Source organism: Dermacentor albipictus, chromosome 4 (assembly GCF_038994185.2).
Source record: "Dermacentor albipictus isolate Rhodes 1998 colony chromosome 4, USDA_Dalb.pri_finalv2, whole genome shotgun sequence".
Taxonomy (NCBI): domain Eukaryota; kingdom Metazoa; phylum Arthropoda; class Arachnida; order Ixodida; family Ixodidae; genus Dermacentor; species Dermacentor albipictus.
The window spans coordinates 165,872,378-165,900,153 of record NC_091824.1 but is presented as its reverse complement, the minus strand read 5'-3'; the positions used below and the strand labels follow the sequence as shown (position 1 = coordinate 165,900,153).

Here is a 27,776-nt window from a genome sequence, read left to right as displayed (position 1 = left end):
CCTCCGAATTGACTGACGACCTAAGGTTCTTTGCAGCCAATGTTTGATATAGCCAAGTGTATTCAATGACTGGTAGACAAGCATATCTGCCTAATGTTTCTCGCTTTAATTCTGCAAAATTTCCTCAAAATATTTTCCCTTTTTTCTTGAATACGGCAATTTTCATTGTGACTGGCAGATTTAGAGAGAAAAGCATTTTTACTGGTATTTATACATATCGTCCTTAAGGAGTTAAACATAAGTTAGAAAGGAACAGCTGCTCTTCTCTAGCTCTAAATGGAGAGCGAGGTGTTACGTACACCAAGGTATTTACCAGGCCGCTTATGGACAATCACATTAACAGCTTCAAGAATTCAACAGAGATGGAAATATCGAGAATTGTAGCTTTGAACAACACTGTCACATTGTTGCTTTACTGCGCAGTGGAACGGTCTTGGAAGAAACCCTGGAAGAAAACTCATTTCCTTCAAATTCAGTCTGAACATCATGGCTATGGATGCATTATTTTCCCCACCAGTGAGGAAGAAAGAAATGTGTAGCCTAGTGCAAGTTTATGTCGTGCAAGCCCCAAAGCCTCGTTCGACACATATTCGTATATCATAAGCAAATATTCGCTACCATTTCCGATATTAGCGAGAAACATTTAAGATTTGCTTCATATTATATGCAACTCATTCTATCAGTATTATTTACATCAAGGTTTCACTGTACATAAACCACACAACAATTGAAGTGTAGACGCGCGACGAGCTCAGTGGTTAGCATGGCTGTCTACAAAGTGCGTAGGGCCATGGCGAGGCACAAGCTCAACGCAGAGCGGCAGCTGAGGGTCAGCAAAGTTATTTTTTCTTTGCCAAATGTCATGATGTGATGCGTGCCGTGAACAGGTGAAGCTCCAACATCCAACAAGTCGCTGATCAATACAACAAGAGTTGTAACTATGAGTAGCTGTCACCAGTATTACAAGCTTGACAATAGTAATCTGTAAGTTACACCGAGGGCAGTGCCAGCCGGGCCAGTTTGTTCTATACATAGAATTTATTGCTTTCCAGTAATTCCTAAATTACTTTTGTGGGGCAGTGACTGGTCAGTAATCGAATACATTATGAAATTATCAGCTACTTTTGTCTGCAACGTGCGTAAGTTTGGTCTAGCACAAGGCAGAGCGCAAGAAGAGATGGAAAGTGAACAGTGCCTGACCCGAGACCCAAGCAGCTTGAATATTCTTTCAAGGGTGCGTGGCACGACTCCAGGGTCAGTCGGTGGACCCTGCATGGTGTAGGTCTTGCCCCCAGCAGTAGGACCATACGCAAAGAGCAACACATTGGCTCCTTGCACGAAGGCATCAACTGGATCCCGCACCACCTCGTGAAACAACTGCGTCTGGCTGCAGCCCTCTGGAAAAACCTGGGCACCGAGGAGGACGATGTGAAGTCAGAACGAAGCGAGGAAACTTATGATGAGGAGTTTTATGATGAGGAGTTTTATGATGAGACAGTGAGGAATAACTAAAAACCTTGAAAACGCTGCCCATGTTTTTCTTGTAGAAAAGATGATGAGGGTGAAGATTCGCAAGAACAATGCCGTTCTCTACACATCTCACCTCTGAATGGTCAGTTTAGTACTGGTAAAACCTCGGCATACAATGCACACTGCTGGGATAAAAGGTATATGCGTAAACATTTTATGTGCCCCAACAGAGAGATTGCAATGAAGACAGGGCAAAGGGAAATTTGTCCTTGTCATGTCACCACTTGCTCAATATTTATGTTTAAGCACAACCTCAAATTTCAGTGGATAATTTGTCTGCTAAGAAACTGCTGTTGTATTTGCCTCTGGTGCTGTGACGTATGATGGGAACTCATGAGGGCTCCCTTAGAACACGGATGGTAGATTCATCTGGTTCTTACCATGCTCCAACTAAGTTTGCAATTATGTGGAGCCTTTTGGAAATTGCATCCGAAGGAAAGAAGGCTGACCCGAGCCAAACATTCAGCTGCTTCCAGAGCAATCGGGGAAGCCATCTCCATAGCTTCGAGACATCAGTCACACACCTTGCTTGAAGGCGAGAAAGCCTTTAAGCGCTCTGAATAAACCTGGTGAATACGTTCAGAGCACTCCCTTTTGTGTGCTGCCAGAGCACTCTAAAACGCCTAGTCAAACGTACCATTAGAAATGCCTCGGCGCACTGGAACTCAACATAAGGCATTGTTCAAGCGACTCCAACAAGACAAAATATTTTTTTTGAAAATTCACATTGCCACCGTCGGAAACATTTAAAGTAATATAGATTTTACAGCGACGCTTCCTAGGCCGCGGCCATTCCATGATCTCGCCTAGGTCGGTTGGTCGAGTTCTCGCCGAGTAGATTTTGTTCACTTAAAAAAACAAGCGCGGCCGCTAGCATGATCTGAACGTCATCCCCCAGCGCAGCAACCCGACGCTCTAGTTATTATGCCCCAACCACTTCTTTTATTCTTTCATGGTATTTATTACAAATGCGAGGGTGAATCAGAAAGTCATTGATATTATATTTTATTAGCCAAAATAAGGTACGTAATGTTAACTACAAATATACGCACTATTCGACGTACCTTACACTATTTTCCACATAGTCCCTTCACCGGTTCAGACATTTGTCCCATCGCAGGACCAAATTTGTCCCATCGCAGGACCAAATTTGTCCCATCGCAGTAGTCAGGCAGCGGCGCACGCGGCCTGCCCGAACGCTCAATTTCATGCTAGTCTCCACGGCCTTTTGCAAACTCGCAACACCACTACCTCACATTTCACAAAGCGAGACACCTTTCCCCTTAAATGGGCTGCATTTCCCTTGTGGATTTCGATGGACGTTCATCCCTTGCTTCATAGAAAACGAATTACACTTCGTCGCTCGTAAGCAATGGACGTGTGAGGCACAACCGCCCTCTTCGATGGATGCATGGATTTTATGAGCGTCCCCTTTGGAACGGTGCGGTGTATTGCGCTACCAAGGTCTTGACAATATGGTGCCTAATGTCCTACCTAGGTTAAGAAAAAGAAGGAAGAAAAAACCGACAGCAGCGCCGCGCCGCGGGGCTACGGGTAAAAAAGGCCGGTCCGGTCCAAGAAAGGTCCACTGCTGGGAATGGATGTTGACTTCGTATTTACAGCCGTGATTTGGCTAAAAAAAAGGGGGGGGGGGGTCAAAGACTGATTCGCCCTCGTACAATATATGCTTCCGTAAGGTATTTACATAGCGACCAAAACAACCGCGCGCACACTTTAATACCGACACCAACAAGCTTTGAGAATTATATTCATCAGCACACAGTTCTATGGCACAACCCATAAAACGACTTGGCCAAGAAGTGGGTGGTGCATATTGTGCCAATGAAGATATTTCAGATGATTGCTGCGTGTTTAAGATTTCCATACAATGGCACATACCCCCAACGAGGGACTGGCCGAGAAGCGGCCAATACATTTAAAATAAACAAATGATAAAGAAATGAAGAGACAAGCAGATAAACGATTTGTGACATTACGCAGCATGTATAAGCGAGAACAGATGCGCGCCCCCGTTTTCTTTACTCTAAATACTCAGGATGAATTGGGCAAATTTATAAAATTTCATTTACCGCTTCACAGATTCAGATTCCAACATCTGCGTTGGACCTGCATAATTTCTGTTACGGCTAGCTCTAAAAGCGAAATTGTGACTATTTTTTGGCAAATGCAGGCCTGCAGTGCCGTACAGGACCTGCCGTGTGTTTACGTTATAACAATTTCATAGAAAAAAAAAGACTTGTGGAGTGCGAGCAGCGGCCAACGTTTATTGTGGTTTCAATTAAATGGGAGGCAAGATATTGATACCAGACCTCACACTTCAATAGGTGACTGTACGTCTAAACTGCGCGACTATAGTGATTGCAACATACTGACTTGCTTAGCTTCATGTACAGTCAGCAGCAAAAGCTTGCGGGATGCGCGAGCGCGTTGCAAAGCGACCCTTCTCCCCTACTAAATTAACTATATTATGGGGTTTTACGTGCCAAAACCACTTTCTGATTATGAGGCAAGCCGTAGTGGAGGACTCCGGAAATTTCGACCAACTGGGGTTCTTTAACGTGCACCTAAATCTAAGCACACTGGTGTTTTCGCATTACGCCCCCGCATGCGGCCGCCGTGGCCGGGATTCGATCCCGCGACCTCGTGCTCAGCAGCTCAACCTCATGGCCGCTGAGCAACCACGGCGGGTGCTCCTCCCCCTTCTAGCGGTGACCCCTGGTGCCGAGACCGACGCCTTCACGCATGCGCGTCCCTTTCAGATTGCAAGCGTGCATGTTTCCGCGCGTCCTCCTTGCGCGTCGGCGATATCCGAATGTAGCCGCGAGGTAGCGCTCTTGCGATATGCGCTGTCAGAAACAGGTGAGAAAAAGGCCACACCTAGAATATTTTGGAACCACATAAAATTAGGCAGGAAGTCAACAACAATACAACAACATATCCTAGACGAAGATGAAAACGGACCGAAAGAAGAAGCGGCAATAAATTACATCCGGAAAATAATAGCCGAATCTTTTCAAGGCAATGACGAGGTTGTATTGAAAGAAAAGAAGAGCATGAAAGAGACCTAAGTGGAAAAGGAGCTCGTGCTGACAAATTTCAAGTGGAAGAAAGTGGAAGAGAAAATTTCTAAGCGCACAGCCACAGGGCTAGGCGAGGTTCCCGTTAGGCTGATAAATGAACTAGGACCAAAAAGTAAGGAAGCTCTGGCTAAAGCAGTGGAAAAAACTAGGCGATAGACGAATACCAGATAGTTGGCGACAAAGTAGAATGAATTTAATTTATAAAGGCAAGGGGGAGAAAGATAGAATTCACCCGTATAGATCGTTGACCATTACATCGGTAATATACAGGCTAGCAATGCAGGCAACCAAAGCTTCAAGCTCGGGCAGAGATAATGGCATTTTAGGAGAACTTCAGAATGGCTTCAGAATAGGTAGGCGTTCAGATGATAACTTATTTGTTCTTACTGAGTGTATTGAAATATCAGAAATAGAAAGCAGACCATTGTATGCGGCCTTTTTAGACATTACAGGAGCCTATGACAACGTAAACCGCAACATCTTGTGGGATATTCTGAAAAGGGAAGGCTTAGGTGACGATTGTCTACAGCTTTTGAGAGAGATTTACCTAGAAAATAGCGTTTGCGTTGAATGGCAAGGGGTGAGAACGAGGAGAACGTTCATATCAACAAGGGATTGAGACAGGGGTGCCCTTTATCCCCGCTGTTGTTTATGATGTACATGGTGAGGGCGCTAGAAGGAAGTAATATCGGGTGTAACCTCTAATACAAACAGGCGGGTACAGTAGTAGAGCAGCAGCTCCCAGGTTTATTTATGCGGATGACATTGTGTTGCTAGCTAACAAGCAAAGCGATTTGCAACATCTGACTAAATTTGCGGACAGGAAGGCAACAATTTAGGTTTTAAATTTAGTGTCAGAAAAGCAGGTGTGATGGTATTCAATGAAAACCGTGAACAGACAGTGAGATACAGGGCCAGGAAATACCTCGGGTAAGAGACTATAAATACTTTGATATAAGGATAAACGAAATCAATAGATATGTGGAAATACAGAAAAAAGCAATAGGAGTGAAGGGGAAGAGAAATGCAGCCATAATGAAGCACAGAGCTCTATGGGGATACAATAGGTACGAGGTCCTCCGAGGTATGTGGAAAGCACTCTAAGAACAGTTTACACCCTTTGGCGTGCCTCTCCTGCCACACAATGATAATCGTCATCTGCCTTGATGTGTTTCCTTTCTTTAACGCTGCGAGCCCGGAACTTTCCAGTAACGAACGGCACACGCGTTATCAGAAGGGGCACTCCATAGGGTGTAAACTGTTCTTAGAGTGAGCTGTGATGGTTCCAGGACTTGCTTTTGGAAATGCGGTTGTTTGTTTTAAATCAGAGGTACAATCAGGACTCGACGGGAACCAAAGGTCAGTGGGTCGCCTCGCATTGGGCGCTTACGGGAAGACTACAAATGAAGCTGTGCAGATTGATATGGGCTGGACTAGTTTTGAAGTGAGGGAAGCTCGCAGTAAAATTGAGTATGAAGAACGGCTGAGGAATATGGAAGGAAGTAAATGGGCTGGGCGAGTGTTGAGGTATCTGTACAGGAGAAACATTGATTCACAGTGGAGGAAAATAACTAGGAAGCTTACCAGCAAGTATGTGGCCCGTAGGGTGGGCAACACAGCAACAAAGAGGGTCAAGCGGAAAGTCAAAGAGGCTGAAATAATATCGTGGGTGGCGGCAACGGAAAGGAAACCTGCCATGAGTAACTACTTGAGAGGAAAAACGGAATCAGGAAAGAAACAATGATAACTCAAAGGGAAGCTCATTACTCTTCGAAGCGAGATCGGGAGGCCTTAGAACACGCACTGTTAAGAATGGCGAGCTGCGAAACAAGATTGCCACACAGTTACGACAGGGCGACATGACGCGCACCTCCCCTTCTCCGTCGCTGCAGCTGGGAGGCGTTCGAAGAAGCGGCCTTTGCGCTGGAATCCGCCGCCTTCCTCCAGCCCCTTCGACATTGTGACGGAACTAGTTCGGTGCGTGAACAATGATTCCGGAGTTCCCCAACGCGGAGCTGATTTGACACGCATGGACAAGCTGCCGCGGGAACGACGTATTTTTGTGCTTCTCACGCTTCGGCGTGGCACGGAACAACGAGCGACCCTCGATCGGCACCGATAGTTCCCGGAACGGCACCCCGCCAACGCCGTCGTCGGGCATCAGAGCGCGGTTGCCTTTGTGTACGTAAACTGATCTGCAGAGCAGCGGCGAGTTGGTGAAGAGTAAACGAACAGTCGCCGCGTCGTATGACCGGCGGATCGAGTGTATAAAAACTGTGGTTGTGCGAATGCTGAGGACACTTCTCTTGAGCAGTCATGTTGGACTGATACTCTTTTTCTCAAGCAGTCATGTTAGACTGATTTAATTTCTGTAAATAAACCCTTTTCCTCGTTCTCGATGAGAAACAGTTCTTCACTTTATCAACGATCTCAGCGTAAATAAGTTGGACGACGGCATGGGCCAGCTACCTTCGAATTCATGCCGTATTCCGATCTTGGCAAAGGACCACGAGCGATGGGATTGAGCCCCCAATCCTGACAGCACCTAAAAAGCAAGATATAAGAAGGAACAAGAAGCATGTGCTTGCTGCGGTAATGCTAGGGAAACTATGGAGCATGTTTTTATTAGAATGTGAAGACGTCTACCCAGTGGTCGATTTAGGCACCACCGGCCTCCTTGAAGCCCTTGGGTTCAGCAGGAGCAGTGGAAAAGTAAACATGTCCGTAACAGGCATTAGTAAGAGGCGATTGGAGGATTGGTGGACGAAAAGTAGGGTAACGATAAAAAAGGGAGACGTACAAAAAAGCACAGTTAGCAATAGGGTATCAGAAAATTTGGGTGTGGGAGCTCATAGTGTTTTTTTTATTGTTTAACTTTGGTAGGACATTAAGCAGTATAATAGCAAGAGCTTGGTGGCGCAACCCACCACCCCGTTCCAAAGGGGAAGCTCATAACATCCATCCACCCTGTGGCGGCTTCGACGGGCAAAGCTGTGTGAAACGTGTTTAGAAGCGTGAGCTTGCAGCCGCCACTGCGGCCGCTTTTTGTCGAGTCAGGGGCGCTGACGCATAGGGTCGGCCCGGTGGCAAACGCAACAAGTCTTTTCTGGGGCCGGACCTTCTCGTGGCCAATTTTCGTTGTTTCTTTTTAAGAACTGTGCGCTCTACAGCAGAATAGTGTGGCAGAAGACGCGCTCTATAGAAGGAGAGTGGCAAGACAAAAATGGACAATTGATTTCCGTTGTATAAACGAAGTTCTGCCCGTCGAAACCGCCACGGCGCATATCGCAAGAGGGCTACCTCGCGGCTACATTCGGATACCGCCGGCGCGCAAAGAGGAAGCGCGGAAGCATGCACGCTTGCAGTCTCGGAGGGATGCGCATGCGTGCAGGCGTCGGTCTCGACACCGGGGGTTCACCGCTAGAAGGGGAGGAGGGTCGCTTTGCCGCGCGCATCCCGCAAACTTTTGCTGTTGACTGTACATGTTTTGCCCCACGCAAACAGACAATCATAGTAAAAGCAACAAAAAAATAACGGCAACGCAAGACAAAAGTACGCAGTATCGGCGCTGAAGTCAGCGCCTGTCCTGTGCATTTCTGTCTTGTGTTGCTGTTATTTTTGCGCTGCGTTTATGATAAATATACCAATTCGCCCAATTGTACACTTCAAAACAGATACTGTAGGCTGCAGACACTGGCTGTAAAACTCACCTTCGTAAAACTAAAACGTTTTTGATGTTGATGTTCCAGAGTGGCGATGGTGGACTCTACAGTTGTTTCATCACATGCATGGAACGCAGGATTTGTGAACGCCCTGCCCCCAACTCTCGGTCGAATACGCAGGTACACCTTCAGCGCTGAGCCTGCAAATAAAAGCCCTGTTCTCACTGCGCGCACTAACACGGAGCACACGACTTAGTACAACACTTCGTTTGCCGAGAAAGCAATGCCCATTCATATAACTAAACTATGAACATCTGCGATTTCGCAGCCCGTATCGCAGAAATTTTGGTGTCGGCGTGGAACGTCGTTTCGGCAAAAATATTTACGAACCACGTATACCTAGGCCTTCCATACGACGCAATGAATTGGCCGAACTAATTTCTCGAGCTAGAATACGTAGCAAAATCGTAAATTACGACTTGCACACAACCTGCAGACATGATAGCGCCTGGATTGTAATTTGGCTATAAAAAAAGCATAATTATGCTACGCAAAAACAGAGAAACCCATTCACGTACACAAACCGGCCGCGGGCGTTCACAGACCGGCCACGGCGTCCGCCATATCGCACGCGCCTGCGCGATGGGCGTCTTGGGGACCATGGAGTGGCGCGCCCGGTTCCTTGCGATAACTCCCGCTGGCGCTCGCCTCCGCCGCATCGTGGCCCGCGCAAGAAGCCGTGGTTCCACCACGGAGCTCGCCATCGTGCATAGCGTTCGCGGCAAGCGTTTCCCGGTAAACAATATGGTTACATACGCTCCAGTTGTCAGGAAACGCGAGAAGCAGCCAGGGATCTTTGAATGCTACCGCGTTCCATGCTTAAAGGCTAAGCTTAAGCCTCCTCTAAATATTTTGAAGAGTGCCGTACGCGGTGCTGCACTCTTCAAAGTTCACATCACGCAAGTGCACAGCAACGCCTGCATGTCTCGAAACATTTTCGCAAATTTAGAAGAGCAGCGCCAAAGGAGCTTTGTCTTTTGTAGGCTATAAGGAATGTATTGCCCTCTTTTATTGAAGTAATTGTGGGTATTTGTACAAATGTCAACGGAATAATGGCTGTTGGGGCTGTCTTCATCATAAAATGCATCTTAAGAGGAAGCTGCCCAATCAAATGCAGTTTAGCACATTAGAAGCATTTATCACTGTATACCGACAACAATATAGACATCAAACTTGTACTCCGTTTCCTTATGACAACCACTAGAACTGACGTGGCTAAAGCAGAAAATTTTCAAGTCCGCATACCATGAATCATCTAGTGGTGCACCATGTTGTATACTATTAGGAGCTCGCATGTCACCTGCGCTTCCAAAGTAGCCAGTGAACCGGTGACGTACTGGCCTGAAGTAAAATTGAAGAGCACGGTGCAGGCCACGCTCGCTGCACCGTGAAAATGATGACATGTGTGCTACATTGACTGAACTAGTGTAGAGAACACAACCAAATAGAAGAGTCTACACGTAAGGTACGCTGGGCTCAGTATAAAATGGGCAAATGCATAACGAAGATAGATTAAGGCATGTTATATACGCAACCAAAAAAGCCCGAAGTGAAAGAAAGGGAAACACTCCAAGGAGCCCCAAGCAAATTATTGAACCATCAAGTAAGCAAATACAATGGAGCTCTTAAGCAGCCTTTCCACCAATGTCCCTCAACCTCTAACGTTACTCTAGCCACTGCTTTACTGTCACACCAATTTTATACCTTGTATAGATTGCCACTGCGCCATTACTCGAGCACCCCAACATGGCAAACATGCCTGGCAGGAGTGACAAATGCAAGTAAAGAAAGAGAAAGACATTATACGAAGAGACAAGAAGACACTGGAAAGAGGCTGAAGTGAAGAGAGCGCGCGGAGACGCCGTCTTGGAGAAGGGGCGCGCGCATGGAAGGACGTGGTGGCCGGGCCCTAGCTGATCGCCGGCTCCGGAACTACATCTGGCCCGGATATCCCCGCCGAGACGTGTCAGCATTCACGCCAGTGAACGTGGACGCGCGAAGGCTGGCTGCAGCCAGCCACTGTCCAGTTTACGGACCACCTGCGCTGGGTGGATGCGTAACAGCGCCAGGCGGCGCGAGTCCAGCTCAGCTGGAGCGCGACAGCTCTCGAGCGATTGTGCCTTCGTCACGTCAGCCGGGGCACTGGTGGCGCCGGATACCAGCGACATCTGATCATGACTGGGTTGCGATGACACCACAGAACGGGTGGCGACGACATCCACGACAGAAATAACGGGTATTGTAAGTGCTCCGACGCCAGCGTAGTGATCGCCCCCTCAGACGTTTGTTAACGTGGAGGGTGTGAACACAAAACATAGTTAGGGAGGATGCATGCCGTATGCAATCAGTAGTACTCTTAACGTGTGTGCAATATAAACTACTCATGTAATGAATGTTGTCTTGGCATCGCACCCCTCGTTCATATGTCTGCCCAAGCGAACGTACCAGGCGCTGACGTACGCGTGCCCCATTTCCCCAGTCTTGTCTGGGTCCTCCCATAGCAAGCATTTATGTTTACACTGGATACCTGACTTTAACATGGTATGTCAGACTGGCGACAACCAGACACTATATCTGGGTGAAATGTGAACAGCTGAAGCTGTAATGTGAACAGTGCCACGTAAGAGTGGCAATCGAACGATCTACTTTGGTGCACGTGCACCAAGTTGAGGAACAAATTAGGCAAATTCTTCGTAAAAATGCGACTGCGAGCTGTTGTTTACAAATATTTTCCGCTGAAAGTGATGCAGCAGGTAAGTTCTTATGTTAAGCCAGCAGCAGAATCTCCACAAGCTGCGTAATTAGTGCCATACTGGTTTGCTCAAGTCCACTTATGCTCAGAAGTAGGCAAAACATTTCTGTGCTGTGTATCTAGCATTTGATTCGTTAACTGCATTAAATGCAGAGCATACGTGTAATTTTTTTTATTTTAGGAGCGAATAACACTTGCAACAAGCTATCTTGTACAGAGAAACTGGACACCGTTAAGGCAAAAAAGTAAATGCATAAAATGAAACCAACGGTATGGCAGGTGCCTTAATATGCTCGCAGTACAAAATAATTGAGTACTGGTTTCCTAGATCGTCACGGTGCATAAACGTTGCTTTAAAAGTGAAAGTTTTAAAGGATCAACCATAGCTGAGGATTAACTTTAGATATTGAATACAATTTACCAACATCTTTGTATTTGTGTGCACCAATTTTAAGTTGGCAAATGGAGGTCTCATAAAGGAATGGCAGGGTTAATCACGCCGACACTAAGGGTGCTAAAATACACCTAAACATATGCTTTTTAGAAATTAGAAAGAAAGGGTTCAAGTTGATCAAAAAAAAATAATGGGAAGGGAATGATAAAGAGCCAAGGGAGAGAAGTGCACCCAAAAATCGAGGTTGATTCTGTTCAACTCATTCTTTCTCAACTACATATACAAACTTCCTGGCCAGTATGGTAAACAGCAAACGTGTTGCCTGCTGGAAGGGAACACTGCCCATGTTGTATCCGCCGGCTGCAAGTTTTGCAATAGTAAGCATCGAATCTTGGCTTATACCTTTCACTGCGCACTGTACATAGCGAGCGCACAGAGTGCTATTTGTCAATGTTGACCATTAAGTGGCTAGCCCGGCGCTCCGTCTCGGAGTGAGATTCGCAACGGCAGCATGGCGCCGCGTCTAAGACAGCTGTGGACCCTGAACAGGAGCAACGCAAGCATGCCGAGGTTGAACGCGTTCAACGGGTCAATGAGAGTGCTGACGCGCCCATAGAGTTTCCTACAAAAATGACTAGAGGGAACTCGGGCGCTAGTGTTTACGGGAGCTGCAATGGGAGCGGTTGTCGCAGCATAGGAATTAAGGGAATTACATGGATTTGCCTAAACTTTACTCTTTTGGCTTCAAACGGCTTTGTGACTTCGTAAACTCATCATTTTCAACAGTGTATTGCGTCATAAATAATTAAAGAAAGATTAAAATTGCCCTGCGGCAGGATTCGAATACAGGGACTCTAGCAAAGAAGCCTGATATTGAAATCATTAAGCATGCAATGGACGCATGTATCGACAAGTGAATGAAACGCCTCTATGAATTTATCGCGGGCATGCCAGTGCCTTGAGACGCTTGGCGCGTTTCGATTTGGCCACCTCGACAAGCTCAATCGTTGCAATTAATAGCAATTGTACGCGTTCCCGGCGTCTTCTGCACTTCGAGGAATATAGATTCCGCTGAAGTAAACGACAATAAGATTTATATAGCGTAATGTACAAAGCCACAAGAATGTCTGAATCCACAAGCACGAAGATCAGACAAATCCATGTACGTCCCATCATTCCCATGGTAGGACAACGACTGCAGCGCCAGAGTTTCCTCTAGTAATTTTCGTAGGAAACTATGGACGCGCCTCACCCAAACGCGTGATTCGTATCGTGCTCGCCAGGAGCCGCAGGACGTTGAGCAGCGTTCGGGAGCCCCAACTATACAGTGCACTGTACCCTAACGGAAGAGAGCCGGCCCCACACTGATGCGTGGATGCCGAATAATACGAACGTCTACGTTACAGGACGGAGAAGGCATGGGCCAAGGTGACCCGGTGGACATCATCGTAATACGCCGCATTCATTTTCCTGTGCTGCTCTCTGCCGCACACTGCTGGAAACGTTTTGGGAGGGCGCCGAGGGTTTCGCTGGTTGGCGTACCGGCGCCATGCATGTTGAGCGTGCGTCATTTGTGTGTTTAGTGGATCGCGAATAATTAATGGTTTCTCCGGGGCAGCATGTAGTTTCTGGAAGCCATGTAGCACTCAACGACTATACCGGGTTAGCACGCCTGTGGAGGCCTATGTAATTTCAAAATAAGAGGAAAAGTGCGTGAGCAAGCCATCAGCCTCGCTATCTGAATAACATACCATTTCTCAATGTATCGTTGCACTATTACAATGGATGTTTTGATCGTGCCTTGGAAACATGTGCGGTTCATCGACATGCACCACTGAGTTCTTTTTCTACTGTGTCGTTTGTTTCCTCTCGTTCGGATTTATCGATGAGTGCGAAAATAAAATCTATAGTCGAGAGTTAGCGCCACGGTGCCACGGTTAGCGCTGTCTGTGTACCGGTTTCTTTCTACGTCCTCGTTCAGTCGCTCTTACACATTATATCATGGATGACATCCCCGACACCGTTGTTGCAAACATCAGCGAGGCGGTTGTTCATGCTGCTGTACCGAACGCACCGTGCGTCTATTGTCCCCGTTTGACGCAGAGGTAAAGAGCGCAGCTTTGGTATTAAGACATGTGTCAGCATAAGTACACGTACAGACCCACCCACCTACTAAGCGAACGCGACGGGCAGCTTACGGGAATGGTGACGCACGGATGTCGGCACAGCGCTGTGTCGCCGCTTGCCGCTTACTCTTCTTGTCGTGCGAAGTGAAGAGCAGTAGATTAATCTTTCGCGATGAAAACATTCCAAGATAGCAGTTGATTTCAAATCACCGAGGTCATAACTCAAGTAGAAAAGCCGTTTCCTTGTCCTACCAGCTTAATTTTTTAGTTCAGTTCCACCGTTAGCGGGTGCACGAACTCTAAGGCGCCAGGCGTCCTTCGCTGAACAGGATCAACGTTCGCTCAAACTTCATGAATACGGCTTGAGATGGTCTAAGCTTATGCATTTAAACTTAGCTACGTTTTGCCTCATTTTGAGCGTGATTAAGGATTGTTACGACTTCCAACCGGTGCCACCAGTGTTACGACACCCAACCGGTGCCACCAGTGTTACGAACTTGTACCGCTGCACCACGATTACGGCTTTGTGGTCCCGTAGCGCTCGTCACCCGTCTCGTGACAGAGCGTTGGTAGCGAAGACTCCGAGCCAGGCGTCGATGAGAATAACGAAAGGGATTTTATACATTATATACAGGTCATTGTACAGGACAAGATCGGATCGGCACTGGGGCCGAGAGCTCACACAAACGCGACTGTTCCCGCACGACGGCGTCCGGCGAAAACGCGTGACACATCTCACCCCAGTCGGGAGCGACACTCTCTCCCGGTGGGTCGGCGGATCCTGTTTTTCAGGCGGCGTGTCGCGTCTTTTATAATCCCCGAGGGACCATTGTCACTCAAACGGCCCAATACAAAGTCAGCACACGACGGTCGTCCGAGGGGTCCAACCAGCGACCGCGCTGGCCACCCGGTTCAAAGTTCGCGCGCGCGGTGACCTCCACCTCCAGGCAAAGGGAGGTGCGGCGCCGGGCTGTCTGGCACACGCTGACACGTCCAAACATGCGGCTCGCCGAGGCTTGTCCCGCAGCAGGACACCGCTGCCTGACGGCTCAGCATCTTGACTTGTGAAGGGAGAATTAGGGCGCTCGCAGGATAGATTCCGCATCTTGCAGATTCGGAATCCGGGCTTGTGGTAATGGCACAACAGCATCCCCGCCCTCAGATAAGGCGCCGGGAAGACGAGCTGCCTCCACGTGGCTCGGATGCCGGGCGCGCACGTTCGTCAGGCTCGTCCAAGTTCACGTCCAGTGTCGGGACGCCAGGTAACTTCACGTGCCCAGGTCCGACTCGCCAGGACAGGAGCTCTGCTCACCGCGTCGTCGCCAAGGCACCTTGACCAGCTCCGCTCGGGTCGTTCCTAAGACCTTGCTTCTCGCCACTGGTCCCGCTTGGTCGTTCTGCAGCTTGCAAAACCGACCGGCAAAAGGCAACACCCAACACGAACAAGTGCCCTCTGTCTCCCGTCAAACACCAGACAAAGCCATAATTCAAATCAACCTAACTAAATCGCTATCCCCTTTTGCTCCCGCTGCAACAAGAGGCAGGTGTACGATCTAGCACACAAGGCTCAAACAATCAGTTTTCAAATTAACAACACACCAAAATAGAAACAATTAATAATCAGCAATAATAATGACAAATAGAATGGTCCCCTTGAAATCGCTTTGGACCGAAAACATACTACTGAGGAAGCAAATGAGGTCATTCATTTTTCCCGGCGATATTTTCGCGGAATCCGAAGCTGCTTATATTTGCGACCCTGCTTATCCGTGTAGCGGCGGTACAATAAGCCAGATTCCTTGCCAAATGAAACCCTGTTTTTTTTTCACTCCCCGTTTGACGCTCTTCCTCAGATCGGCTAATGAACAGCCTTCCTGTTGCTCGCGAATCAGACTTTCTCTTTCAACTGCAGCCTGCTCCTGCCGGCTGGCGGAAACCGGAGCGAGTGTGGAGCCCGCGTCGCCTAATTGCGGCGTCGCGTCTATATCGCGGCTAGCCCTGCACGCGTCACTCCCACTCACTTCCAGGACCCGCTCGCCTAGGCCAGCCTCCGAGCTCTGCCTCTCCCGTGACTGCTCGCCACTCAAGTTACCCTGATCGGTCCCTGTACCGCACCGCTGTTCGCTCACCGACGCTAAGTCAAGTTCCCTCGACAGCGGGCGCGCTTTGGATCTCGTGAGGGCCATGTACGCCACGTCGGCAAAGAATGATTTGCCCTGATCCCTCAGCAGCTGCTCCGAGCTATTTGAGAAGAGGTAGGAAAATTGCTCCGGGAGGGCGGCTGACACAGCGGCTTCGGTGTTAAGTTTCCCAAACTCTCCTTCAATGATAACCGTTGCGATCGGTAAACAGACACTCTCCTTCTCGGCCACTTGCCGTATCCTAACGCACTCTCCAGTAAAATCACTCGAGGAGACGAAAGACGGGTGAACAACGTCCATAGTTGCTGCAGAGTCCCGCAGTGCTCGGCACTTCTTGCCGTTTACCTTAATTTCCTGCACATAGGGCTCCAATAGACGTATGTTCTTGTGAGTTTCCTGTATCGTTGCAAAAGCAATTCTCTCTGGGCAGCTTGCAGCGATGTGCCCTTGCTTTTTGCAATTGTAGCAGGTTAACGGTTTACGTTTTTCAAAAGAACGCGTCATTTCGTTTCGCTGTTTCGGACCATCGTCATCATTCTGAGATGCATTCTGTCCGTCCCTTACAGTTTCTTTGGGAAGGGACTCGTCTTCCCGAAACTCGCGACGCGTGATTTCCTTCCGTTCGTCGGGCTTCCCGTAAAACCCATCTCTTCTATCTGCTTTTTCTATGCGCACTGCCTTGCTGTGCAAGCTGCGGCGGGTGTAATACTCTTCCGCTAACTCTGCTGCCTTGTTTAGCTTAACCTCCTTTAGCCTATCTTGCAGCCAGAGCCGGACATCCTCATCAATGCAACGGTAGAACTGCTCCAACGCGATGCATTCGACAATTTTGTCGCGGTCGTCGTAAACCTCTTCGCCCTTCAGCCATTCCACCAAGTCGGCTTTTAGACGAAACGCGAAGTCAACATTCGACTCCTTGCCCTTTTATGCATACCGGAACCTCTGCCGGAAAGCTTCGGGCGACAATTTGTACTTCCGCAGTAGCGCTTCCTTCACATCACTGTAGCTCTCAAACGCCTCTTTCGATAAGCAAGTTATTACGTCTGATGCCTCCCCAGGAAGCAACGCTAACAGATTCTGTGCCCAAAGGGATCGCTCAATGCTATTCCGTTCGCACACGTGCTCAAATTTCACGAGGTATTTGGCCATATCCTCTCCGACGACAAAGGGTGGAAGTTGATCGCGTATTCTTGGAACATTAGAAGTGAGACTAGGCGCTGGCGAGCTATTTCGGGTCTCCAACTCTTTCATTTTAAGCTCGTGCTCACGAATCTCTCTCCTTTCCTCCTTTTCCTCCTCGCGACGTTGCTGTTCTCTCCTTTCCTCTTCGCGACGTTCCTGTTCTCTCCTTTCCTCCCTTTCCCGACGTTCATTTTCTCTCCTTTCCTGCTCGCAACGTTCCTTCTCCTCCCTTTCCCGACGTTCATTGATATCCGCCCAGGCCTCTGCGGCTTCCTCAGCCGTTACGTCCCCAGTCCTCATGACCTCAAGGATCGCATTCTTTCTTTTGGTTGAGCCCAACTCAATGCCCAACTCCTCACAAATTTCGAGAAGTTCCTTCACCTTGTACTTCTCCATCGTTCACACTGTCCTCCTGCTGTTTACCCTTTTTGAATATACCTGCCGTACGCTACTATAACACTACTAGTAAGACATATGCAAGTATTTCACACACTGCCCTGTTTACCCCCTCAGCATCCCCTGGTTTTCAAAACACTCTTACTAGGCTTGAAACACACAAGGTTATCACAATGCAACACCAAATCCTTCCCTAAGCTACTATAACCTGTGTCAGAGAAAGTCTGGTGTTTGAGGTAAACTTCAGGCACTCACCGCGCCGAGGTAGCTGATGCCGGTCAATCCCACCGCTGCCACCAGTGTTACGACTTCCAACCGGTGCCACCAGTGTTACGACACCCAACCGGTGCCACCAGTGTTACGAACTTGTACCGCTGCACCACGATTACGGCTTTGTGGTCCCGTAGCGCTCGTCACCCGTTTCGTGACAGAGCGTTGGTAGCGAAGACTCCGAGCCAGGCGTCGATGAGAATAACGAAAGGGATTTTATACATTATATACAGGTCATTGTACAGGACAAGATCGGATCGGCACTGGGGCCGAGAGCTCACACAAACGCGACTGTTCCCGCACGACGGCGTCCGGCGAAAACGCGTGACACATCTCACCCCAGTCGGGAGCGACACTCTCTCCCGGTGGGTCGGCGGATCCTGTTTTTCAGGCGGCGTGTCGCGTCTTTTATAATCCCCGAGGGACCATTGTCACTCAAACGGCCCAATACAAAGTCAGCACACGACGGTCGTCCGAGGGGTCCAACCAGCGACCGCGCTGGCCACCCGGTTCAAAGTTCGCGCGCGCGGTGACCTCCACCTCCAGGCAAAGGGAGGTGCGGCGCCGGGCTGTCTGGCACACGCTGACACGTCCAAACATGCGGCTCGCCGAGGCTTCTCCCGCAGCAGGACACCGCTGCCTGACGGCTCAGCATCTTGACTTGTGAAGGGAGAATTAGGGCGCTCGCAGGATAGATTCCGCATCTTGCAGATTCGGAATCCGGGCTTGTGGTAATGGCACAACAGGATGTATACAAGGTGGTGCGGCTATCGCACTGTCGGTTTGACGGCCGATCGCGCTGTGGTCAGCACGCCGATTTTATCGGGGCGGTCGGCAAGAAATCCTATTGCAGTACGATAACTTGCGTTCGTCGGCTGCATCGTTGTTGGCCTGGTACGATAGTCGGCCAATCGCTGGCGTGAGCGTGTTGTCGGTCTGATGTCGAGCTAGTATTACCGCGGCTTAAACGTGTACATTAAGTCAGGCACGCGCTGCCACCACTAACAAGCGAGTGCCGATGCTGCAAGAATAATGTGTCTCCAACGTGATGTTTTTAAGCGTCGCCCAACTGTAACCGCAGGGGTTTTACTAGCCATCAATAAAACGCGGCAAGTGACTCACGGTGCAGTCCGAAGGAAGCCCCGGCCCCTATGTTTTGAAATGGAGTTGTAGTCTCATATGCTGCCTATAAACGCACGTTTTCGGTACCGCACCGACGTCGAGCCACCAGTGGAGTTTCAACGCGGTACATGGCACGAGTGTGGGCAGCAGCTAGCGTCTGAGAGCCTTTTTTTTTATATAGATTTTCATTTTCGGAGGACTTTTCCCCGATGACGGGCAGTGCGGCCGCGCCCGTGACACTTGAAAAACGTTGCGCGACTAAACCGCTAGGGCATGGCGCATGCGCCGTCCCGCCGTGAGGAAAGCCGATTGCACGTTCAATAAGATGGGAGTAAGATGCAAATTAAGTTAAACAAAAAGAAAACAGGATAGAGGCAATCAACATTTATTCACCGAATAAATTTAACAGTCATGTCTGTTGACCTTGCCTTCGTACCTTTGTACGTGTCGCCGCATGCTTGTCATGAAATTTAAAAGAATAAAATGGCCTATACTCGAGGACAACTTTCTGGGGCAATGAAGGGAAAGCTACGAGGCAAAGCGCGCAAAAGTGAGAGCGCTTCTGGAACGAGTACCGTGTTTTCATCCACGTTAGCTTAAGCTGGGAAAGAGAAAACATAAGCACTCATTAGCAGCAGCTAAGCAAGATAAAACACGCCACTGAATCTGAAAGTTCACTTATTTTGCGGCTGTTTCCTTCCGCGTCTGGGCAAACGCGAAACGGTCGCACGTGAAGCTGCGTCCATTCAGCGGACGTTCCGAGCAACCTAAAGCACTTGCAAACGCTGGCGGACTACTTGGCGCCGTAACACATGTGGAGCAGCCACGCGCACGTAGCTTTCCGTTCATTGCCACAGAAAGTTGTCCGCGAATATAGTCGTGCCCGAAGCCATGTGGTGACCGCGTTACGTTTAGGAATGGTACGAGCGTCCAAACAATTGTGGATGCTGCATTGCATAGCACGTGCTCATACACACAACCGAGATGCAACACTTGCTACCGCTATAGTCGGGAATATCGCGGTTGCGAAATATGTATAAGACCGAAACACTACCACGCGACTTTGTTCGCCTGCTCCAATCTCTGCGGGCTTTTTGTGCAGAAAGGAAAAGTTCTTGCATTTCTGACCTAGTTGCGATGTGCATTACGTGCATCGAACATGCAAATACATTTTTTAAACAAACCCCGCACGAAAGCACTTTATCCGAAATTGTGTGAAATGTGAAAATATTCGTTATTCGATTCTAGGTTTCAAGATCGTTTCTCTCGAGCACTCGTTATCCATTGGAAATGTTCGCAATTCGAACTCCACTGATAAAAAAAACGAGGGCTCACTTGGAGCAAGGTCGGCGTCCAGTTGTCGACGTACTGCCTCGAGTGGTGGCAGAAGCTCTTCGTTTTCCGACTGAGATGATTCCTCCGAACCTGTGTATGGTCTTGCTGGCCTTTCCATGGCTGTGAGCCCGCGCGAGCTGCGATAGCATTTAAAGTGACAGCATTAGGTTCTCGTCATGGCGCCTTTCGACTTCGCATTCCATGCATACGGAACGAGAAACACCATATTTATCATATTAATCAGTGTATATAAAGAGAGGCTTCGCCTTCTTGCAGGATAGAGTGGTCTCAGCGAAAACACAGGAGTGGGAAAACCAGTGCCATGACATACTAAGCTCAGACGCGAGCTTATACGCAAACAAAATGGGGCCGAGGCATGTACAGAGTGTTGAGACGGAATCTCGTGAGAAGCGTCGAGTGGAGTAGGAAGCGTGGCTTACTGTTCATGCTGGCTTGTAAATGCCAAGTGTACCGGCGTTCATAAGCAGCAAGGAATGGCTTAGAACGCGAGTGTACAATTTCCTCGCAAGCGCGAAGCTGGACGCTGCCGAGACGCATATTATGGCAGCAGTTGAACCTGGTCGTGTCGTTTACTGGCCGGAACCAAGTAGTTCAAGAAACACTTCGCGTAGGACAAGCTCAGTTCAGTGGGCAGAGTGTGTGACAGACTGATTCCCGCCGGGTGCGTCTGTGGTGTTGGTGCGCCACAAGGTCATGTAGAGCGACGCGTTTCTCGGTGAAAATTCGACCAACTTCGACGCGTACTCAAGAGCTTAAAAAAGGTCGTTGAACAAGAGCTGCGCTGCTGGCAAACACCACAAAAAGCTTCGCTTAAAGCGTTGCCCACAGCGCATGGCATCCGCTGTGGGTGTTCACGGTAGCCGGCCAAGGACAAAGGATCAGTAAGGACCGAAGCGCAACGAAGGTAGTATTAAATCAAAACCACTTACTTCGATTCGAAGTGTGTTGGCAGCTGCTCCAGTGTAGCGGACAGCCTGTAGAAGTAACGCCTCACTTACGCCTCACAAATGCGAAACGCAATCGCAGAAGACCTACAAAATGCCAACGCAGTAAGAACAGTGCGCTATCACAGGAACGTTCCAACGGTTTTAATCTCGTGCGTCTCGTTGCGCCACAGCGCCACCTGAGCCGCAAAATTGCGGCTGATTGGTCAGATTTTCTCCGCCATCTCTGAATGATGATTGGTCCCAAGGGCTGGTCAACTGACGCAGTGTAACAAGAAAAGGTGCTCCCGGTGTCCCAACAAGCGCGGGCGGCTCGGCTACGCAGGGCGCCGCCGCAAGAGGCAGCACATATCTTGGTCGCATGCTGCTCCCAGTGGTTTGCGCTGAGGCTTCAGCGGCGACATTTTGAAGCGAAGCTGTTTATGGCTAGGGTTTCGTGAAATTTTAAGGCGAAAGCCTTTCTAGCCTCATGGTGAAGTTTGTGTCAGCAGACCTGATCGCCGGAGTGTCCGCCGACGTGTGATGACGCCATATGAAGACAGATTAAAGAATGAAAAATGATTGATTGTGACAGTTAGTGTATGATAACGTCATAATAGGGATTGGTAGAGGTTAATAATGACTAATGACTTGTAATGGCTGCTAATTGCTCCGAAATGACCAGTATGTCCAACGACGTCTTGTAATGACCGTGATTGATTAGAAATGACTAGAAATGTCTAGTAATAAGTAGTAATGACTAAAATGGCAAATGACTTGTAATGACTAGTAATGATTATGAAATGACCAATATATCTCACGACGAATTGTAACGACCACAATTGATTACAAATGACTAAAAGTGCTTAGTAGTGAGCAGTGATGACTAAAAGAAAGAAGAGAAAGAGAAGAGGCGAATGATAAGAGGAGGAAGAGTAGGCTTTCGCCGTTCACCTCTTAATTTTTCATATGTGTGAGCAAAATTATAATCGTCAGCAATGGCTCGTGCCACTGCTCGCGCGTTTGTCGTCTTCGTCCACAGCCGGGCCGCAGACGCCCCTCGGCGTAACCGCGGGAACGCGCTCGTGCCACTGCTCGCGCGTTCGCCGTCGTCGTCTTCTTCCACGGCTGGCTCCGTTGCCGCCCATCGTGCCAGCGTTCCCATACTACCCCTCCTCCCTCTGCGAAGGCGCTCACGGCCCTGGCCCACTGTCAGTCAGTGCGGTGATTTCGGTCTCAAATTCTTCGCCTCATTGTACCGCGAAATGAAAGCACGAATGTATACAACGAATGCGTATAACGAATGTGTAACACGAATGAACGCGAATCTTTAAAAACAAATGTCTGTGCGTACCTTTCGTCACGATGACCACTGAACAAGGCAATAATTGTGTTCGTACCTTTGTTCGACATTATGTGTCACCTCTTTGTCGTGTGCTACACAGCATCGCTGGTAATTCACTTTTACAGAGTGGAACGGCTCTTATTTTTTCTCGAACGCTTCATTATTGCGTTTATTCGAGAATTTCTCGCTGAAAATTAATTTCTGCTGCCACAGAAGCATATTGCTTATCTATCGTTGCCATTTAATACAGTGAACGCCGACATAGACAGATGCTTCGAATAGCCCTGTTTTGGCCACAGGTGTGCAAATGCCCTCATTTCTTGTTCTCCGCTGCGGGGCGGTTCCCCGACTTCTGCTCCTGGCTAGAGTGCTGCACGTGTGCACACACATAAAGCGTTAGCCGTATGGATACCACATCGTGGTGGAAACACTGGTCTGAGCGTAACTTAAACATCAAGCTAACCCTATCTAATCTTTTTATTGGGCGCGGACAAACGCCTACGATTTTCAATCGGTTTTTAATAACGACCGCAACACCGCCTCCCTCCCATTGGCGTCAGATGTCCCGCAAGGATGCGCCCTCGAACCCCTGATGTTCTTGATATATGTTAAGGATTTGCTTTTACACGTGTCCTCACACGTCCGCATGTTTTCTGACGATTGCGTCATCCATCGACACTTCCCTGCCACTTCTGACCAACAAGCTCTGCATACTAACCTTAACCACGTTATAAATTGGTGCAGACAATAGTTAGTTGCAAACATGCCTAATAATTATAAATCTGTAACCATTTCCAGTGGTCCTAACCCACTTAACTTTTCGCATTCAGTTTCGGACGTTTCTGTCGAAGCCATACTGATTCAAATGCATTAAAATCACCTTATGGAGTGACTTGTCCTGGCGTAATCATATACCTAACTTCATCTCATCTGCCAATAACATACTAGGTTTGTTATAACGGAACACCATGTCCCGAGCATGCCTTTTCTGCAGCTTGGAGCCCACACCAATCATAATTCATTCACGCTGTGGAAGCAGTTCTGAATCGCAGCGCTCGATTCATCTATTCCACTTATCAATACCATGTTAGCGTAATAGTATTAAAGGCAGAATCAGGTTTATCAAGTTTTCCTCTTCGCCGTCGTATTGCCACGCTGTCTTAGTTCTGCAAATTTTTCGCAGCTCTATCGCACCTCCCACAGCCTTTTATATCTCTCCCTCGGTACACATCACAGATCAGACCGGCCACGAAATGTAAGTTATTATTATTATTATTATTATTATTATTATTATTATTATTATTATTATTATTATTATTATTATTATTATTATTATTATTATTATTCTAACATTTGGCGGGTTAGGAAGGCCCACAAACAGTGGCGTAGCTAGGTCGTCTGGCACCCGGGGCCCATAGGTGTTCTGTCACCCCCCTCTCCGGGTGTAGCCGGCGGAGAGGGGTGCCTTCAGAAGTATGACACCCCACCCCCTCACTGGCCCCTTGCACCCGGGGCCCACGGCTCACCAGATCAGGAATTGGCCACCCTGGTGCAGTATTCGGCCACCCCCTCCCACATCATCATCATCATCACCAGCCTGGTTACGCCCACTGCAGGGCAAAGGCCTCTCCCATACTTCTCCAACAACCCCGGTCATGTACTAATTGTGGCCATGCCGTCCCTGCAAACTTCTTAATCTCATCCGCCCACCTAACTTTCTGCCGCCCCCTGCTACGCTTCCCTTCCCTTGGGATCCAGTCCGTAACCCTTAATGACCATCGGTTATCCTCCCTCCTCATTACATGTCCTGCCCATGCCCATTTCTTTTTCTTGATTTCATCTAAGATGTCATTAACTCGCGTTTGTTCCCTCACCCAATCTGCTCTTTTCTTATCCCACATGGCTCACTCAATTACCCAATAGCCCGCAGTCCCCAGCAGCTGCGGAGCACCTGACCAAGGCGGCGGTCAGACGTGTAACGCAGCAGAGGGTGCTAAGAATCTCTGGGTCCGGACAGGCCGCCACTGGAAACTGACCCTTAATTGCAACTTTTAACACCCGAACTCTCCTGAGTGAGGCCAGCTTAGCAGGACTCTTTGAGGAATTATCAGACATTGTTTGGTATATCATCGGCCTTAGCGAGATTAGAACTGGTGAGGCTTATACATTGCTGAATAACGGACATGCCCTCTGCTATAGAGGTCGCCTAGATAAGAAGCAATACGGGGTAGGATTCCTAATCCATAAGAACAAAGCGGGCAACATTGACGAATTCTACAGCATTAATGAGAGGGTAGCTGTAGTCGTAATCAAACTTAATAAAAGGTATAGATTAAAGGTAGTACGAGCCTGCGCTTAAACATGCAAACACGATGATGAGGAAGTAGATCAGTTTTATAAAGATGTTGAATTAACGATTAGAAAAGTGCAAACTCAGTATACTGTAGTAATGGGCGACTTCAATGCAAAAATGGGGGAAAAGCAGGCTGGTGAACAAGCACTTGGCAACCATGGCGTCGATTCTAAGAACGCTAGAGCAGAGATGCTGGTAGAATTCGCAGAAAGGAATAAGCTTCGAATAATGAACACCTTTTTCAGGAAGTGTAGCAACAGAAAGTGGACCTGGAAAAGCCTTAATGGTGAAACAAGAAATGAAATTGACTTCGTACTTTCTGCCTGTTCCAGCAGAGTGCAGGATGTAGAAGTGATAGGTAGGGTAAAGTGCAGTGATCATAGGTTAGTGAGGGCTAGAATTCACCTAAATTTGAAGAGAGAAAGAGCAAAATTTGTCAAGAAGAAACAGGTCAACCTAGAGGCAGTAAGGGTAAAAGCAGACAAAGTCAGGCTGGTACTTGCAAACAAATATGCAGCCTTAGAACAGAGAGATGATGAAGACATAGAGCTAATGAATGAAACAGTAACTAGGTAGGCTTCAGAGGCAGTAATTGAAATAGGAGGCAAGGCACCAAGGCAACCAGTAGGCAAGCTCACCCAAGTAACAAAGGACCTAATAAAGAAACGACAAAAATGATAGTGTCCAACTCAAGAGATAGGATAGAATTCGCAGAACTGTCAAAACTGATCGATAAGGCGAGAATAAGGGATATTCGAAACTATAACGTGAGAAAGACTGAAGGAGCCGTAAAAAATGGAGCAGCCTGAAATCAGTGAGAAAGAAAGTTGGCATAGGACAAACCAAGGTGTATGCACTGAAAGCTAAGCAGGGTAATACCATAAGCAATCTCGAAGATATAGTAAAATCAGCGGAAGAATTCTATACTGACCTGTACAGTACCCAGAGGAATCAGGATACCTCAATTAGAAACAGTAATGAACAGGAGACAGGAACTCCTCCAATAACTAGCGATGAGGTCAGAAGGGCGTTGCAAGACATGAAACGAAGAAGAGCGGCAGGAGAAGATGGAATAACAGTCGATTTAATCAAAGATGGAGGAGACATAATGCTTGAAAAACTGGCGGCTCCTTATACGAAGTGTCTATCGAGTGCAAAGGTCCAAGAAAACTGGAAGAATGCAAACATTATACTAATCCACAAAAAGGGAGACGTTAAAGAATTGAAAAATTATAGGCCCATTAGCTTACTACCAGCATTATATAAAATATTTACCAAAATATTCTCCAATAGAATAAGTGCAACACTAAACTTTAGTCAACCAAGGGAACAGGCGGGCTTCAGGAAGGGATACTGTACAATGGATCCCATCAATCTCATTAATCAGGTTACCGAGAAATCCGCAGAGTATAAGAAGCATTTCTATATGGCTTTCATAGATTACGAAAAGGCACTTGATTCAGTAGATATACCAACAGTCGTAGCGGCATTACGTAATCAAGGAGTACAGAACGCTTACGTAAATACCTTGGAAAATATCTACAGAGTTTCTACAGCTACCTTAGTTCTACACAAGAAAAGCAGGAAGATACCTATAAATAAAGGGGTCAGACAGGGAGACACAGTCTGTCCAATGGTACTCGTTGCGTGCTTAGAAGAAGTATTCAAGCCATTAAACTGGGAAGGCTTAGGAGTAAAGATCGACGGCGAATATCTCAGCAACTTTCGGTTTGCCGATGACATTGTTCTATTCAGCAACAATGCAGACGAGTTACAACAAATGATTGAGGACCTTAACAGAGAGAGTGTAAGAGTCGGGTTGAAGATTGAAACAAGACGGGAATTCTGTAACGTTTACAACTTCACTGGGAACTAACTAATTACGATAAGTAAACGTAACTCGGCGTAATCATAGAGTAGTTTTAGCGGCCATTATCAGTCTAATTATTTCTGAGATATCTACACTACGTAGACAGCTATAGAGCATTCGGGAGAAACTGGAGACGAACATTTTTTCGTGTCGACGCGACACGCGTAGACAGATGGTCATCGACCACCGCCGGAGGGCAGCTCTATACAGCATGGCTGTAAAAAAACATCACCGACAATTGCTATTCTCCTTAACGCTAAATGTGAGCGCAGCTCTATAAGTGTTTTCGTTTCGCGATATACAGGCTGGCGCCGACAATCTATCTCGTGCGGCACGTTGCTGTTTACTTTACTGTTTTTAATTTGTATAAATGACATCGTAAAAACCACAACTCCTGGTGTGCAAATTAGACTGTTTGCCGATGATTCTATTTTGTACAGTGACATAACTTGTAAGAATTATCAGACTGTCCTCGAAAAGAATTTAAATAACATATTAAAGTGGTGTAATGAATGGGGTGTTTATTAACGCTGATAAATACGTCTTTCTTCGTGTTACTCGTAAAAAAAGCCCACTAACTTTTTCTTATACGCTAGGTTCTTCAGCTCTGCGTGAAACTCGCAATTACAATTACTTAGGTGTTACTTTGACTTCCACATTGTCATGGAACATGCACATTAATGATATTTGTTCTTCTGCTTTCCGCAAACTCTGTTTCCTAAGACACAAACTGAAAAATGCCCCTCCTAATGTGAAATTACTGTGTTATTTTACATTTATTAGACGAAAGTTAGAGTATGCATGTATATCATGGGATCCTTACACTAAATCAAATATCGTGCGTGTTGAACGAATACAAAGAAAGGCAGTCAGGTTTATATTTAATAAATTCGCAAGACTGGACTCTCCCTCTAAAATTATGACAGAAAACTCCATACCTACTCCTGAATTGCGCCGAAAGCTGCTCAGACTTGGATTCCTTTCCCTTCTTCTCAACAACAGGCTTGAAATTAAACCTTTGACTTATATAACGCCTGCAATAACACGGCAAACAAGACAGCATCATCCGGATTCACTAACACCCTATTATGCTCGAACTGACACGTTTAAATTTTCTTTTTTTCCCAGAACAGTATCAGACTGGAACGACAGTTTACAGACAGTGTGACAAAAATTTGTAAAAATTTGTATTT

At 47.6% G+C, this 27,776-nt stretch overlaps 1 protein-coding gene across 1 annotated transcript in view; it reads right to left on the bottom strand.

The window, feature by feature from the left end:
- LOC135899944 (kinesin-like protein KIF20B) overlaps positions 1-21,205 on the bottom strand; it is a 36,293-nt gene extending 15,088 nt beyond the window's left edge. The window contains exons 1-4 of the mRNA XM_065429320.2: positions 21,022-21,205; positions 20,072-20,208; positions 8,342-8,493; positions 1,201-1,407 (exon numbers count right to left, since the gene is read on the bottom strand). Coding sequence (XP_065285392.1) covers positions 1,201-1,407; positions 8,342-8,493; positions 20,072-20,189 — 477 coding nt within the window. The 5' untranslated portion in view covers positions 20,190-20,208; positions 21,022-21,205. The remainder of the gene's footprint in view (positions 1-1,200; positions 1,408-8,341; positions 8,494-20,071; positions 20,209-21,021) is intronic.
- Between the last annotated feature and the right edge of the window lie 6,571 nt (positions 21,206-27,776).